The sequence below is a fragment of the Podarcis erhardii genome, assembly GCF_964252035.2.
Source record: "Podarcis erhardii genome assembly, chromosome: 8".
NCBI lineage: Eukaryota > Metazoa > Chordata > Lepidosauria > Squamata > Lacertidae > Podarcis > Podarcis erhardii.
The window spans coordinates 67,182,431-67,199,629 of record NC_138499.1 but is presented as its reverse complement, the minus strand read 5'-3'; the positions used below and the strand labels follow the sequence as shown (position 1 = coordinate 67,199,629).

General features: G+C 42.1%; 1 protein-coding gene across 3 annotated transcripts in view; it reads left to right on the top strand.

Moving 5' to 3' along the window:
- The window catches only part of EXOC2 (exocyst complex component 2), an 83,108-nt gene that overhangs the window by 32,591 nt on the left and 33,318 nt on the right, over positions 1 to 17,199 (top strand). For all 3 annotated transcript variants that reach the window (XM_081872994.1, XM_081872993.1, XM_081872995.1), the window contains exons 12-17: positions 8,419 to 8,544; positions 9,400 to 9,524; positions 13,654 to 13,722; positions 14,390 to 14,547; positions 15,855 to 15,976; positions 16,504 to 16,565. In XM_081872994.1, the coding sequence (XP_081729120.1) occupies positions 8,419 to 8,544; positions 9,400 to 9,524; positions 13,654 to 13,722; positions 14,390 to 14,547; positions 15,855 to 15,976; positions 16,504 to 16,565 (662 nt within the window). The remainder of the gene's footprint in view (positions 1 to 8,418; positions 8,545 to 9,399; positions 9,525 to 13,653; positions 13,723 to 14,389; positions 14,548 to 15,854; positions 15,977 to 16,503; positions 16,566 to 17,199) is intronic.

The following is a 17,199-nucleotide window of genomic DNA, read 5'->3' as shown; positions in this document are numbered from 1 at the left end:
TCCTAGGTATGCTTGATATCATGCTAGCTCCTACAGAATCTCTGAGCACTTTTGCAAAATGTTCAACTTTGATAGAAAAGTATGAATATCAAGCAAATTGTGAAACTTGCTTCTGTTCCTGGAGTAAAAATATGTGTTTGCTTTTAGTGCTAACGTACCAGTAGCTTTGCCTAAGTGCTAGGAAATCAGACAGATCTTTGCCCTTTCATGCCTCCTACCAGACTTCTATTCACCTTGCAATGAATGATCTATCTTTGTTTGATCAGACAGACAGGCCAACAGGGCCTGTGTCAAAGGAGCCTTTTCAATTTGTTATCCTAGCAGCTGGTTCTCCTCTGTTGCCTTTGCATACTGTACATCTGGAAGAAGGCCTCTTGCAGCTGGGAGTTATTTCATCCCTAACTCACATCCCCTGTTCCTAATAGAAATATTCTTTTAACAGTGAATGTTCAGACAAAGCTTTAATGTAGTATCAATTATGAAATTAAACTAATAATCATTATACAGCTTGGCATTTGCTTCTTGAGCTCTTGCCAGCTTAGCAGACGTTTCACAACTTTTAGGTAGCTTACCTACTTCCGTCAGCCGCATCTTAAAATAGGATGAACATGACTACAAGTGCATTTATACCAAAATAATGCAGATCTTAAAAAGTATAATAAAGCTCAGCGAAGGTCAGTATTGGTCAACTGGGTTCTTGAAATTTGCAAAGAAATGTCTATATAAACCCTGTTCAAATTAAACCAGTTCCAGTTCCTCTGAATTTTATGCAGTTTAATCAAGACCAGCACTCAGAGGCACATGCTGTATTAAATAGATTTGGTATTGTGCAACTCTTTTCAGTGGGGCTTACATTAAGAGAGGTTCATCATATAATCCATACTATGTCAAGGCATCTTAAAATAGGCCATACATAGGCTCCACACTGTCACAAAGCCTACCACAGAGTTTTACTAAGTCTGTATAGGTAAATTCGCTCTACAGCAATTTGAATTGGGTTCAGAGTAATTGCTGACCTCCTCCATGCTGAACAGAAGGCAGCAGCAAGTACAGCAGCAGTTGAGCAGCTGGATCCTATTTCTTCCCTTTCCCTCCAACGTTTAGCAGGTGCAACCAAAGAGGAGGCTTCTGACACGGCCTGTGAAATGGCAACCTTCCCGGGGCATATGAGGCAGAAGGTGTAGGTTGCCTTGTTTAAAACAAACAAAGCTCTAAATTGCATTCACTGTAGTGTTTTGCTAACCTAGACATGTATACAACAGGAACAAATGAGTGGGCTGCTCATTCAAAAATGACATCATGATGAAGTTCAAGGACAATGTACAGTTATGCCTTTTCCGCAGTTTTTTCAGAGGAGTGGCATGAGTCTGCGCCACTTGTATTGGCTATAACATGGTTTCCCAAACTTGGGTCTCCAGTTGTTTTTGGACTTCAACTCCCATCATCCCTAGCTAGCAGGACCAGTGGTCAGGGATGATGGGAAGTGTATTGCAAAAACAGCTAGAGACCCTAGTTTGGGAAACCCTGCGCTATAGTATTGGTACAGTTCTTGCTCACTTGCACTGGCATTTAGAGCTTAGTCCAAATATTAAAGTAACATGGAGGGTTTCCCCCCTAATTTTTCTTTTTATATGTTGTTTGTTTTATCTTCATTTTCAGAACTGCTCCATAATTTTCAATTCTTGACCATGGGGGTGGGGGGGTGGAATATCCAACTAAGGCATATTCAGCGTACACCTATGAAAATAAATGTTAAGTAACTTGAGCCCATTGATTTTAGTAGGTCTATTCTGTGTATAACTAATGTTAGACGTTTGCTGCAAGACTTTAGTTTTCTTGTGGCTTAGACTCTGACCCTTAATTCTGAGCTTCCCCACATTTTAAATGCATAAAATTCTTAGGAGGGCACATTCAGGATTTTACCATTCACCTAAAGCACTGAAAGAAGGAACTCGGAAACAGTCTAAATATTAATGGCAGGTTTTACTTCAATACACTGCAGAATCTGGTAACCCAGTTTTTTTTTAATAAAAAAAAAATCATTTATCAATCAATTGATAGATATTAAAACCACTTTGTTCAATACCAAAATGTGTATTTGTTTTAAATGTAAAAAAATGTTTCTAAACTGAACTGAACTAGTTGGCAGTTATGATAGCAAAAAGCTTTGTAAATGAAAGGCATATTTTTTTTATTAGCAATATCTTTTTAATATGCGCTTCATAAATGGCTCGTCTTCGTTTCCAAATATAGGCAGATACGGAGAACAAACAGGACATTTAAAAATACATTGTTGATTCAAGTTAATTTTAAAGGAACTTCCTTAATTTCTAGCTTCGGCAAATTGAAAGTCTTCTGTGTGGCGTGTTTGAAAGGAATCCTATCCTACTTGTGTCGGTGCAGCTTTAGGCACTGCCTGTTTGGTCAACAAGCAACGGTGGGTGGTCGGACTGTAGCTCAGGACAAGGGCCTGCTGTGCACAGGAAAAAATGTTCAAAGGTGTTTAAGGGTGGTAAGGAAGTCTGCTGCCCTTCAGAGAATCCAACAGCTATAGATCAGTGTTTCTTCTCACTATTGTAGCCGTTAAAAGAGACCACGATATGGTGTGCAAAGCAAGAGAAAATACCTCAGTTTCATCATGTTGTGACATATCTGTAGAACTTTCATAAACTTGTGTACAGACTCTATGCGTAACAGTTGATTTTTCTGTTATTTGACGGATTTTCCTTTATCCGCTGGATAAGCCATGTGCTTAAAGCAAGACCACAAATAATTTCATTGGAATGTTTTTGCTAAAAAATCAAAAACAGATAGAACTAAACTTTACATTAGCTCTTATCAACCACGTTAAACCGCGTGTCTCGCTTAATGTGAATTGTGCAGATGAAGTTGTGGAAAAAATAAAATGTTCTGAGGAAAATGAAATTGCCACCAAACATTTGTGCGTTGCTTCTTAAAAAATCAAAGCTTCCTAGTTCAAAATTATTATTCTTGCTAAACCTAGACTTCTAGCAAATTTATCTATAGCCACACTTTTAATAACTAATTCACGTTAATTTTCAGGGACCTGTATTGAAACCTGTACATGGATTGTGTAAATGTGAATTTTCCCAACACAGTTGCAGCTTTGTATAGATTATAAATTGCAGTCTCTATAAACGCCATTTTAAGTAGTATACCGAAATGTTTAAAAAGATTCCTTTTTAAAGGTAGGCACTTGCTCTGTTTAAGGTCAGTTGGTTTCTCCATTGTTCATAGACGTTTTATGTTATTTTAAACGGGTCTTGTGTTTTCTCTGTTACTCTTAGTTTTGGCAAACATATTTTTTTAAAAAGAATCATAGCAATTTAGGAGTATTTCACACACAACACACCTTCTTCCAGCATATTGCGAGCCCCAAAATTTCCCCTCAATTCATGTCTGAAGTCTGAAAGCTGCAATAACGTCTCCTGAATTTGGAGAAAACACAGCCAGCTAGATAATAACATCTACATCCAGTGCTTAAAATAGTTTTAAACGGCCACGCTTTAACTTTCTGTTCTGAGTGAGTGATGTTTGAATGCTGATTTGTACAAGAACTCTTTTTCTCCCCTGGCTGCAATGTGTAGTCCTGAAGCGCTATCTCCTGGACAACTTGGAAAAAAGTCAGCTTTGCTAATGCGCTCCAGATGTTCATTAGTCCTGAGGGTATATGTGCTGTTGCCATTCCCTGCTCCTGTGTTGTACTTTCTTGTAATGCTAGACAACCAATTAAGAAATTAGTTTCATGTTAAACTTTCTTTTCCTGGTACCACTGCAAACTGATGATGTGGTTTCTAGTGGAACAAGAGCGTATTCTTTGCTCTGTTTTCTATTATTGGTGAATAAACAAACCATTGGTGGGGTTTTTTGTTTTTTGTTTTTAGTGCAGGAGTGGCAATTTGGTGTAGTCATGCTCTCATCATATCAATCTAGTAACAGACAAGCTGTTTTGACCAATACTACAAAAGGATCACTTTTTGAGCTGGTGTATTTTTTTGAAATAACCATACCAGTATACTAAGCTGTCTTTTTTATTATTATTTTAAAAAAACCTAATTACAAGAAATCCTTTGAACTTGAAATAGGGTACAATGCATAAATGAGAAATGTGTTTTGAAATATCAAATGCACATAGGAGGGGGGAAACCCATAGTTTTTACTCTTTCCTTTTGCAATGCAAGTTGGAACATTCTGGAAACTTTTTTTTTAAATCAACTAATACTAAAATGCCAGAAAAATGTTTTTGATGTGAATATGCAAAGAGAGGGGTAATGTATAGCTTTAATGTATGAAGAAGAGTGTTTGACCTGGAAAAAGCTATGCCAAACAGAATAATTATGTTTCAATTTTGTTTTGTCTTACTATATTTTTCCAGTGATTTTCAGGAAATTTACAGATTATTTGACTTAGTTTTAAACAACAGAGCGAAAACCATATGTATGTAAAATGAGTGATTCAAAGCATTTAGAATTTCAACAGGGTTTCTAGAATACCCTTGTGAATTTTGGGTTGGGAAAGAAAAAAAATCATAATTAGCATGCTTTCCTTTTTGTTTGTTTTTGTTTGGTTTTCCTGTTTAAGAGAGGTTACGCTAATGCTAATTTAATTTGTTTAAAAGCCATTCTGCAAATATCGGTCAAATGCCCACACTCAGTATATACATCTGCATGAGTAGATGTGTTTTTCAAGTACTTTTGTAAATTCCCTGTACTATTTTTTTTTCTCCTTCATAGCGTTGGTGCCTGAGCTTTACTCTTAAATATTGTTTTGCAGCTAACCTAAATAACAGTTCCTTTAGTTCGTGTAGACCCATTGCTTAAATCAGTCACTCCATGAAATAAAGGACTGAATGGTCAGGCTGCCAAATTGTTTATTTTTTGTTTGAAAGTAGGTGGGTGCTGTTTAATAAGAACATATTGACAGTATTTGAGAAAATTCATAAATATTTGTATTAAATACTTTTTCAGTCAGGAGTGATATAGATTTACTAAGGTTAACATTAAATTTCCATAAAGGTTACATTTGTAACTTTCTTTTGTGGTTGACTGAGCTGGTGTCCCAAAACAGTTGATTGACCTATCAGAAACATAATGTTTTCTACCAATCTTAGGCTGTGTTTACCAGAATAAGCACATCACATCATTTGGCACTTAGGGTCCTCTGCACAAGCTTTCCTGGTAGCAGTGGCAGCTAAGCCCAGTCAATGCCTGAACAGGGCAGAACTAGACTGAACAGATCCGTATTTTACAGCATAATCCTTTATACGCCTGCTTCTTTAAAAAGAAGTCGAAGCAGATTTACAAAGAAACTTGACACATTTTACATGTGCAGCCTTAAAATGACAGCGGTGCAACAACCAATCACAATCTTCTTTGCAGGAAATCCAGGAGAACTGATCTTCAATATTGCTTGCATGCCACCAATCTTTGAGCGGTGTAAGATTCCAGGGGTTCCAAGGTTCGGTTTTCTTGGAATAAGGGTCAGCGGAGACTATGGTATCTTTAGGATACAGTGGTACCTCAGCTTACATACGCTTCAGGTTACACACTCCGCTAAGCTCGAGTTAAGAACTTTGCTTCAGGATGAGAACAGAACTCGTGCTCTGGCGGTGCAGCAGCAGCAGGAGGCCCCATTAGCTAAAGTGGTGCTTCAGGTTAAGAACAGTTTCAGGTTAAGAACGGACCTCTGGAACGAATTAAGTACTTAACCCAAGGTACCACTGTATATGGTTTATTTACACATATATACAACCTGAGCCTGCGATAGAGGGGCTTGTGGCATTAACACCCCAAGAGGGTCTTGCTTCCTCCATGGCCACAGCCTTGGATCCTAGCAGAAATCGGACATGGTTCTACGGTCTCGGTCCAGTATATCTGAAGGAGTGTCTCCACCCCCATCGTTCTACCTGGACGCTGAGGTCCAGCACCGAGGGCCTTCTGGCAGTTCCCTCACTGCGAGAAGCCATGTTACAGGGAACCAGGCAGAGGGCCTTCTCAGTGGTGGCACCCACCCTGTGGAATGCCCTCCCACCAGATGTCAAAGAGAACAACAACTACCAGACTTTTAGAAGACATCTGAAGGCAGCCCTGTTTAGGGAAGCTTTTAATGTTTGATGTATTACAGTATTTTAATATTTTTTTGGAAGCCACCCAGAGTTGCTGGGGAAGCCCAGCCAGATGGGCGGGGAATAAATTATAAGATGTTGTTGTTGTTGTTGTTGTTGTTGTTGTTGTTGTTGTTGTTGTTATCTCCTCTCTGGCTTCTGCCAGCTTCACCTCTGGTCTTTTGTCTTTCTGACTACCAGACAGTTGTGGTTGGAAGATGGACAGCACCCAGGGGTGTATGAAGGGGGGCGGGCGGGAGGCAGTTCACCCCAGGTGCCACCGGGGGTGGGGCGGTGACAAGATGGCCTGCTGCCTCCCCACCAGCTGTAGAGCGGCCAAGGGTATGGGCGCCGCATGCGCGCCGCTCTGGGTGCCGGAGAGGCTTCCCATTTGCCCTCTGGCACTGAGCCACTTCCTTTGTTACCTTAACAACGGATGCTTAGCCCATTACCTCACCAGGAAGCTAGCCTGGCTATTCCAGGAATTGAATCTGTGCTGGGTCCTGGAATTGGAAGGGGACGTAGGCATACAGCCTAGCCTCCTCCAAAGTCACAATACTACCTCCTCCCAGGAACAAGACATCTGTCCCCAGATGTACAAGCAAACAGCAGAATACAGAATTCCCTGCAGAAAAATAACAGACAAATTAATGAAGGTATTAGTGTACACAGCATCAAAAACAGATAGTCAAACACAGTTGTACCTTTAACCCGGCATAGTAGCAGCTTGTTCCTTTCAAGCAAGTTTCCATTCCATCACGATCTCTTCAGGCCTTCCTCTGCAACCTCCTATGCTGTGGGGTGAAGAGATCTATAAGCAGCAGCTCCTCACCTCCATTTTGCAGTTTGCTCTTCTTTTCTTTTCTCCTGCACCCCGTCTTCCACAGCAGGCTCCCAGGGAGTGGAAAAATCAATTGAAAGCAGCTCCTCAGCTCCAGCCAGCTCACCATTTGTTGTCTTCACCCTTGCCCCCCAAACTATGTTTTCAAATTAGCATTACTGGGAAGTCAGACATGAGCCCACTGATGGAACAAGAGAGATTATTCCAGCAATGGCATTCTGAAACTAAACTGATTGGTGCCTGAGCTTTAGAGAGGCTGAAGGAAGGGCAGGGTGGATCTTGAAGATTTTGCAGAAGGGAATAAATGATTCTTGAAGATGTTGAGAAATTGTAGCAGTAATGGGTTTCTGTGGATAAGGGAAAGAGACACAGGTTGCATTAAGATTCCAAGAGTAATGTTTGCATATCCCTCTTTGAATTTACCGGTAATTAGGTTTCTTTGTTAAGGTTCTGTGAATCACTCCGGCTTAATAGTGAGCTCATGTGTTGAGTGCCAAGAGAAATGGAACCTAAAGCGGCTTTCATTTTCCAAGTAGCCAGTGTTGCATTTTGCTGTAGGCAAAAAGCCATTTCCCAGATAAGTCATAACATTTGTATCTGCAGTGTGGATTGTGGGTTCCCGGGTGTTACTGGTGCTTTGTGGGTGTCACTTGTGACATAGCTTTTCCTCCCTGCTCAACCACATTTTGTTAATTGCTCAGACATGCAGCACTACTGTGTACATGTTTTGAAAGTTATTGTGAGGTTGTGAATTCCCCTGCTCCACCTTCCCAACTGTCTAATGCAGGCATGGCCAAACTTGGCCCTCCAACTGTTTTGGGACTACAACTCCCATCATCCCTAGCTAACAGGACCAGTAGTCAGGGATGATGGGAACTGTAGTCCCAAAACAGCTGGATGGCCCAGTTTGGCCATGCCTGGCTAACGTAACATCAACATTTAATAAAAGACTGTATTATTGGATGCTCTAGAACCCCCGCTTTCAAACCCTCAATTTTTTGCTTAAATGTATTTATGCTCTTCCATAATTTAGGAAGGAGCAGTAGATTTCCTATGCTGCCTCTAACCCAATTCTATATTGCTTACCTCTATACTTACATCATGGAAATTACCCTTATGTGCATCAGCTCATGCTCTGGAGTCCACCTCCAATGTTGCAGGAGCAGCAAAAAGCCACAAAGCTACTGGCCTACCAAAGTACAGTGGAAATGATGAGCTAGTGTTGTTTATATCAGAAAGGTAAATTCCATGTGGGTTCTGAAGCATGGGTGTGCCCTTTGCAAAAAGTATATATCATAAAGAATAGAAAAGTATACATCATTTTCTTCATGCACCCGCCTGTCTGTATAGACCTCAGCACTATGCTATGTTTATTTTGCGTGTTTTAACACTGTTCAGATCAACAGATTGCTAATGCCAATAGCTGTATAATTCTCCTCCCCCCACTTCCCAGGCAATCCATTACTGCACAGTCCAATGTTGGATCTGGACAGTGAAGTACGCTCCTCCTCACTTGGCCATCTCAGTCGGAGTGCTTCACTGAAAAGAGGCAGCAGCAATCAGTCCAGTCGTGATGAAAGTAGGTGCTGAGATTTTATTTTCTTGTTCTGCTTTTTGAGAAACCGGTGTTGCAATTTGATGCTGTTGTGATGCCCTGATCATGTCTGCCTGTTTGCACAATGGAAATCTTTGTGTGCAACAGCAATTCTGGTTTCTCATCTTCCCCACCCACCCCCACCCGTGTGCCCCCAGAATCTGCTCTTGGGGGGGGGTGCTCCAACCCTCTGAAGCAGATTATTGGGTTGTGGGGAGAAAGTTTGGTCACGTAAGCAGATGCCTACTTTCTCAGTGCCCTTGTTTTTTATCCTTTTTGTCCTTTTGTAAACCACTTAGAGGTTTTCTTACAATCAAGTGATACATACATTATGTTAAATAAATCCATGAATCAGGAAGTTTTCCTGGCTTATTTCCCACCTAGAGAAACTCACTAGTTGTGTTTAAGCAACTCATACTGTTTATGCCATTTCCTGCAATTTCATCCTCAGACTTCAGTTGTAAGGATTAAAGTAGACTGATTGTGTGAAGTGGTTTGAATATTCTATAGAGCTATGTAGATTGATGATGATGATTTTTTTTCTTTGCATCCTCACAGCATCCTTACAGTGTGCTGTCACCAGAACTTGAAACCTATGAGAAACTAATCAGATTATTTATTCTACCATGATGGAATCATGTGCCAGCCCCTCATAGCGGCATGTTCCTCAGATGGTTGTTATAATCAGTTAAAATTCCTTCTTGATGTGAGCACCTCTGTAATTGCCTAAAGTTAAACTTGTAAAGCAGACAAATTCCAATGACACATCTACAATTGAAAACAATTCCTTACCAATGATCCTGTAGTAGTTAACGGCTGATTTTGTTGCCCCTTTTCCAGCTTGGCGATTTAAAGCTCCTCAGCAGGTGGCGTTTGTCGAAAAGCTAACAAAGCTTGTCGTAAGCCAACTCCCCAACTTCTGGAAACTCTGGATTTCTTATGTGAATGGGAGCCTCTTTAGTGAGGTATGGCATTCAGTCTTTCCCATACTTTCAGCTATATACAGTTCTTTGAGGAACATGACATCTTTCTCCAGGTTTCTTTTGTTTATGTATCAGTCATGCTTTGTGCTCTCTCAGTTTCCTCTTGCTAGCCAAAACAGATGATCCATTCCGTGAAGAGCCTTGGAACAGCTGGTGTGAGACTTGTCAGTACAACTGGATTGAAACTGCTTCCTTACACTCCTTGAGATCCAATATGTCTAGTGGTTAGAGTATCAAATTAGCCTGGGGATAATGAGGTTCATATCTCCCCAAGCTCACTGAATGACCTCAAACAAAGCACTATTTCTAAGCCTAACCTATGTCTCAGGGCTCTTCTGAGGAAAGATTTGGTGGAGGAGAGGAGGGGGGAGCAGATCCAAGTATACTACGTTGAGCACTTGGGGGAAAAGCAGAATATAAACCTAATACATAATAATAATGCCTTTTTTCTGGTTCTGCTGCAGGCCAGCATCAGTGATTAGCAACACTGATCAGCTGCCAAAGGTACAGGGAGGGCCCCTGCTACTCTGGCATGCCTTCCCTCTCTTGATGGTGGGCATGGCGGAGGAGATTGGGTTCCCTCTGTCCCCCTGCATGGCAATCCTGACAGCAGCTCCCCTTCATTACCTTATTTCCACTACCACACCGAAGATCAGCCATAACTGCCACTGACCCTGGATTTCTGTATGGCAGATGAGAGGGCTGAAAAGGAGGAGTTCTCATACCTATTAGAGGGGCCTTAAACATTGTGCCCCCCAAACCTGGAGCCCCCCATCTTCTGAGAGGACGAGGGAAGGGTCCTCCATTATTTTCCTCTAGTACTTTTGATGTCTGGACTTTCATATGCACCCAGAGTTCAACATCCAGGATACTTCTGGGTGCCTTAAAATGAAGTCCACACTTAAGCAGGCAGGGAGAGAAACAGTTTGGGGTTTCATCCCACTTAGCCCATAATTTTTATGGCTGTTCCAAATTTCTGACAATTTACAGTGGTGCCCCGCAAGACGAACGCCTCGCAAGACGGAAAACCCGCTAGACGAAAGGGTTTTCCGTTTTGGAGGCGCTTCGCAAAACGAATTTCCCTATGGGCTTCCTTCGCAAGACGAAAGCCCATAGGGAAATCTCCGGGACAGCGGGGAAGTGCAGCGCGTCTTCCCCACTGTCCTCGGACCTCCTCCGAAGGCTGCCGGTGGGGCGGAGAGACCTCCTCCCGCCACCAGCCTTGGGATGGCTGCTCCGAAGGCTGGCGGTGGGGCGGAGAGACCTCCTCCCGCCACCAGCCTTGGGATGGCTGCTCCGAAGGCTGGCGGTGGGGCGGAGAGACCTCCTCCCGCCACCAGCCTTGGGATGGCTGCTCCGAAGGCTGGCGGTGGGGCGGAGAGCCCTCCTCCCGCCGCCAGCCTTGGGATGGCTGCTCTGAAGGCTGGCGGTGGGGCGGAGAGCCCTCCTCCCGCCGCCAGCCTTGGGATGGCTGCTCCGAAGGCTGGCGGTGGGGCGGAGAGACCTTCTCCTTGCACCAGCCTTCGGATGGCTGTCCTGAAGACTTGCGGTGGGAGGAGGGTTTTCCTTCCCACCGCCAACTTTCAGAATGCTGTTCTGAATGTTGGCGGGGAGGAAAAACCCTCCTCCCACCGCAAGCCCCGGGAACAGAGGAGAAGCGCTGCGCGCCTTCCCCTCTGTTCCCGTACCTGTCCTGAAGGCTTGCGGTGGGGAGAAAAGCCCTTCTCTGCACCGCCAGCCTGGCAAGCGGTCTCCATAGGAACGCATTAATTGATTTTCAATGCATTCCTATGGGAAACCGTGCTTCGCAAGACGAAAAACTTGCAAGAAGAAAAAACTTGCGGAACGAATTAATTTCGTCTTGCGAGGCACCACTGTACAGCTAAAAGGACAGTTGCGCATAGACACTGAGGCACAAAGAAGCAAAAAAAAAAACAACCCCCGCGGGGCCTCATGTAGTCATGAAAGTGATGAGCAATGATTGAAAGGAAACGACCAGTAATAAAGGAACTGTGATTTATTTTCTCGAAGTTATAAGGGTGATCTGTATTTCTTTAAAAACGCACACGTTTTGGTTAGGGTTTTTAGTTTTTTTCAACAGAAGGTTTGTAGCTAAACGGAGACCCATTTCTGTGTACAGATTGAATCTGTAAACAAAACTAACCGTTGGTACTTACCACAGAGGTCTGTATGGGAAGGTGCATAACTATTCAGCAAAATCAGTGGTGGGTGGAAGGGAATCGGTAGCTTTGGTGCACCTTTATATGTTTCTAGAATCTATAGGGTTAAGAGGGAATGGAGGACATCTAATTTTAACTCCTTGCACAAAGACATCCATTGCCCTGTCTCATTCTCCCTCTGATCAGCTTATCTAGACTGAACAACACAGGAAGTAAGCAAAACAGGTTTAATGAATATTGAAAATTTGCAAGGTATACAGACAGGCTGAGTTGAATCAGCTTCCTATATTTAGCAAATATTTAAATGGGGCAGTACATACTTGGGCTCATTCTTAGTAGGCAGGGTCTGATTATTACTTTAGAAAGTGGAAAGTATAGAAAAAGGGTTTTTTGTAGCTGACAGACTTGTCTCTGTATACTTGAATGTAATATAGGAAATGTGAACTCCATTACTGCCATTTTAGTTTCACCCATATTAGAAACATCACTTTTTAAAAATAAAAAAGAAATACAAGTTTTATTGTTTAAAATAATAAAATAATAAAGAAGCATTTTTCCAAACTCCAGTTTTGCAATCATCACTACTGTCCATGAGATGTCATTCACTTGTAACAATATGTGAAGGCTGTAATCCTAACCCCTGGACAGCAGCAGCAAGACTGGATAAAGTGCATCCACCGCTCTGGTTCTTGTGCAGGCCCAGGGCACAAGGTGGTGGTGGTGGAGGAGCCAGGGAAAATACCCCTTCACTGTGGCAGCTTCCAAGCTAGTACTGTGAAGAGTCCTAGATTGGACCTGTTGCCGTCACATGGTGGCAGCAGGGTCTGCACAAGTTCCAGCAGATCTGAGACACCCCATTGACTTCTGCATTGGGTTGCTCCTCTCCTGCAGAAGCCCTGGTTGTCTCCCGCTTGGACTACTGCTCTATGTGCGGCTGCCTTTGAAGGTGCCTCAGAAACTACAACTAATCCAGAATGCAGCAGCTAGACTGCTGACTGGAAGTAGCCACGGGGACCATATAACACCAGTCCTAAAGGATCTTCACTGGCTCCCAGTACGTTTCCAAGCACAATTCAAAGTGTTGGTGCTGACCTTTAAAGCCCTAATCCAGGCATCCTCAAACTCAGCCCTCCAGATGTTTTGGGACTACAACTCCCATCATCCCTAGCTAACAGGACCAGTGGTCAGGGAAGATGGAAATTGTAGTCCCAAACGTAGCTGTCAACTTTTCCCTTTACTTGTGAGGAATCCTATTCAGAATAAGGGAATTTCCCTTTAAAAAAGGGAAACGTTGACAGCTATGGTCCCCAAACATCTGGAGGGCCAAGTTTAAGGTTGCCTGCCCTAAACAGCCTCAGCCTAGTATACCTGAAGGAGTGTCTCCACCCCCATCATTCAGCCCAGCACTGAGGTCCTTCTGGTGGTTCCCTCACTGTGAGAAGCAAAGTTACAGAGAACCCGGCAGAGGGCCTTCTCAGTATTGGCACCCTCCCTGTGGAAGGCATTCCCTTCAGATGTCAAGGAGATAAAGAATTACACAACTTCTAGGAGACATTTGAAGGCAGTCCTGTATTGGGAGGTTTTAAATGCTTGATGTTTTTATTAGGTTTTTAGATATGCTGTAAGTTGCCCAGAGTGGCTGTGGAAACCCAGTCAGATATATAATAAAATTGCTACTGCTTCTACTACACTACTACATTAGTCTTCTTTGATTTATTAATTTGTGAAAGTTTTCTGGCATGTTAATATGTTTGATCTAAGCATGAATTTTCTACTGTTTCTTAAACTAATCAGACTTTGTCTATTAAGAATTAACCTGAACATATAACATTACTAGGATAGAATTCATAGACCTGCTGATTTGTTCCAGGTGAATGTTTGCAATGGCTACCAGCCGTAGTATCTCTGTTGTTGTTTTTCTGTTTCCCAAGACTGCCGAAAAATCAGGCCAAATGGAAAGATCAAAGAAGAACGCTAGACAAAGACAGAATGATTTCAAGGTAAGTAGGTGTGCAGCCACCCAAAGTGGAAGGGTGTAAAACCTTTGAAGACCAGCAGAGGTTTATTTTTAATAATATTTTGTAATGGGATGGCCTAATAAGACATACAGTCCTCAGTGCACTCAAGCTGCTACCACCTGATCAAGAAGATACTGGCTTTAAAGCTCTATGAGCTCTCCATCCTTACTGGGCCTAGCACCATGCTTCAACCATTTGTTTGCCCTTCAGATAGCTGGTGCAGTTAGGCAGGGCAGGAATTGGCTCTCTCTGACGTGGCAGATCTGCAGTAGATTCTCTGGACATTCACATATTGTACACATAATAGCCTTTCCATTGTCTATTTATTGCACATTAGGTATAAGTTAAATAAAATTGGAGGAGAGGATGGAATGAGCAGGAGATACCCCAGTTATGGTCTGTTGTTGTTTTAGTTGATATAAGCATTGAATTAGAAATAAGTAGAATAATTTAGCAGTTAGCTCACCATGAATGTCTCCCTTGTTCTCTTTTAATGGCAGTGGTACTGATCTGAGAGTGCTGGAACTGAGTTCCAGTGAGGTCCGCCTGAAAAAAGCCCTGGTCTTATGAATTAACTGGTTACATAAAACACAACTTGTTACACATGTTCCGGTGTTTATCCACGAAATGTTTCCTTTTCCTGTTGTAGATGATGATTCAGCAAGTGATGAAGTCCCTGGTCAAACTGATCCGTGGTGCTTTGCTTCCATTCAGCCTTGGAGAAAGTGAACTGAGAGAATATGGTGGCTGGGAGATGAAATCTGAACTTTCTGGCCAATGGTTACCTCATGTCATCCAGACAGTTAGGCAAGTACTGTGGTAACTCAGTAGAACACCTGTGTGCATTGGGATAAATGGCATGGGGTTAAGCTTCAGTAAGCTCTGTTCTCTGTCCCAGTTGTGGGTCCTGTGTGAAGCCAAACAATTGGGAGTCATGGTGTTATGACAGCTTGGCCCCGATCCAGATCAACAACCCAGGGAAATGGATGGCTGAGACACGGAGAGCAAAGGCAAGAAGGTGTAAACAGTATTTAAGCAGTGCAACTATCCAGGTGTCCGCTCAGTACCTTTACTGGAGTGGATTGCTGACAAATAGAAATTATGGCAAGTGGGAAACATTCAAAAGATGGAATCAGGCATCAGCTTGTTAACTAGGGGTTGGGGAGAAGATGGCTTACAGCATTGCCAAGCAGCCGTGACAAAAAAACAAAAAACAAAACCAGAGTGTGCTATCAAAGCATCAGTATTGTCATCTCTAGGCTTCTTGGGACCATGTAGTGACACACACACAAATAGGAGAAAATCTTTAATTATTTAGAATGCTTAAATATTAGTTTATAGCTCCGGAACACAATCAAAACAGCTCTTTAAAGTTCTTCAAGTGATTCTACCCAAACAGGAATGGAAATTGTTACGTCTTATGAAACCAGAGTGGAATCTACACACCTATAAAAATGCTGTGAAAATGCTTTTTTAAAAAAAAGTTTTGAAAAATACATTAAATTTTGCATAGCTTCATATCGCCATCTAGTGTCACATTTGTATATTGCACTTAAAGCTTGTACAGGTATAACACACTTAAAGCTTCCTATTTGCAGCTGTATAGCTGAGTCCCAGGATTATTCAGACAGCATTTCCTGAATGATCCTTGTTCTTCCCTGGTGTCATCCAGGTAACTGCTCCCACTGAGGTCCTCTAATGCAAAGGAAAGGAGTTGAGCAGCTAGAAGTTGCTCAGCTCTGTGATGGATGCAAATCTTCCATTGCTCACATATAGCCGCTTTCAGGCAACAGCACCTGCTTAGGTCTTCTGAGGCAAGGAAGGGAAGCTTAGCAGCTGGATCACACACTGTCCGAGATAGAAGTGGCCTCCCTTGCCAGCAGTTGGTAGTGCATAGTGTATTGAGTTCGAGAATGGAATTCAGTACCCAGTACAGATGAATAATGATAGCATAGCAACTCTCACAGAAAAAGAGGGGGGTGCTGTGATTTTGTTGTTATTTTTTTTAAGCCTACTTCTCTTCAAATCTTAGGGTTCTCAGGAAATTATGACTCCCCTTAGCATCTGAACTACATCAAAAACTATAGCTTCACATTATTTCCCTCATTTTCCAGGCTTAGTTATGAATCTCTTGCTGCGCTTGAAATACCAAATGATATGCTTCAGATCATCCAGGATCTTATTTTGGATCTCAGAGTTCGCTGTATAATGATCACATTACAGCATACAGCTGAAGGTAGTAAAATACACTTTATCTGTCTTGTTGGGTGTGTCCTTCTGATTGGATTTTTCCCCTAAATGATATTATCCTCTTTGTGATTTTTACCTTCATATATGTCAAGTGTACTATTAGATGCTCTTATTTTCAAGTGTTTTAGTAAACTGGGTGTACGGCTGTGTCATCATATTAAAAGTAGAAATGACAATTCAGCAAAGGATTACAAGTATTGGTCTTCGCAACAGTCATTTTCACTCTTGTGGCTTCAATATGCTGCATTAGTGTTTTATCATAAAACAACTATTTCACACATAATCTCTGTGACACAGCATGGTTTATATCCAACCTGTTGCATGCCTATAACTAGCTGACTTGCCTTGCTGTAAGCATGTTTGATGCGTAATAAAGTTGCTGCCGTCTTTTTAAGGTACCAGTGGCAATGTATTTGAATGAAAATCACTACAGTGATACACAGAGGGCTTTCCTCATTTTTAATTTTTTTTTAATAGAAAAATAACCATCTAAAAACTTGCCTCCTTTTGCAGAAGTAAAGAGATTAGCTGAAAAAGAAGACTGGGTGGTGGACAATGAAGGCTTAACCAGTTTGGTGGGTATGCTGCTATGTCTTTAGGCATCTGTATTGATTGATGGATTTTGTAGTCTAAGTCCAACTCCCTGCTCACTATGAAACTGGCTGGGGGGTCTTGGGCCCAGTCTTCATTTCAGCCTAATATACTTCAGTGGGTGAGTGTTGAGGATATAGTAGCTTAACCCCATGCATGAGTTGCTGGTGAAAAGTAGCCTCATTTCTTCTTACTCTTCTGTGAAAATTCCACCCTTTTCTATCCCCTCATATCAGTGAAAACTGATACATGCCCTAGTCATCTTGTCCTGATAAGCCAGGATCAATGTTAGCAAATGCAATTACATTTATTTGAATTTATACATATATCAGTATATTGAGAGCTAGTAAAATATCAGACTAGGATCAAGTTCCCACTCAGTCTTGAAGCTTGCTGTGTTACTATTTCTCAGCCTGCGATTTGTTAAGGAGAGAGGAGAGCCCTGTATTGTTAACTGAATAGATAAGGTATTTTTAATAATGAGATTGCAACATTGACTTCCAATTAACATGGCACTATAGCTGTTACACAATATAACGAGCATATAAATCCCAGTATGGTCTGACTGGACATTGAGAGCGGGAGCTTTAAATAGATGGTTGATTGGAAACCAGGACT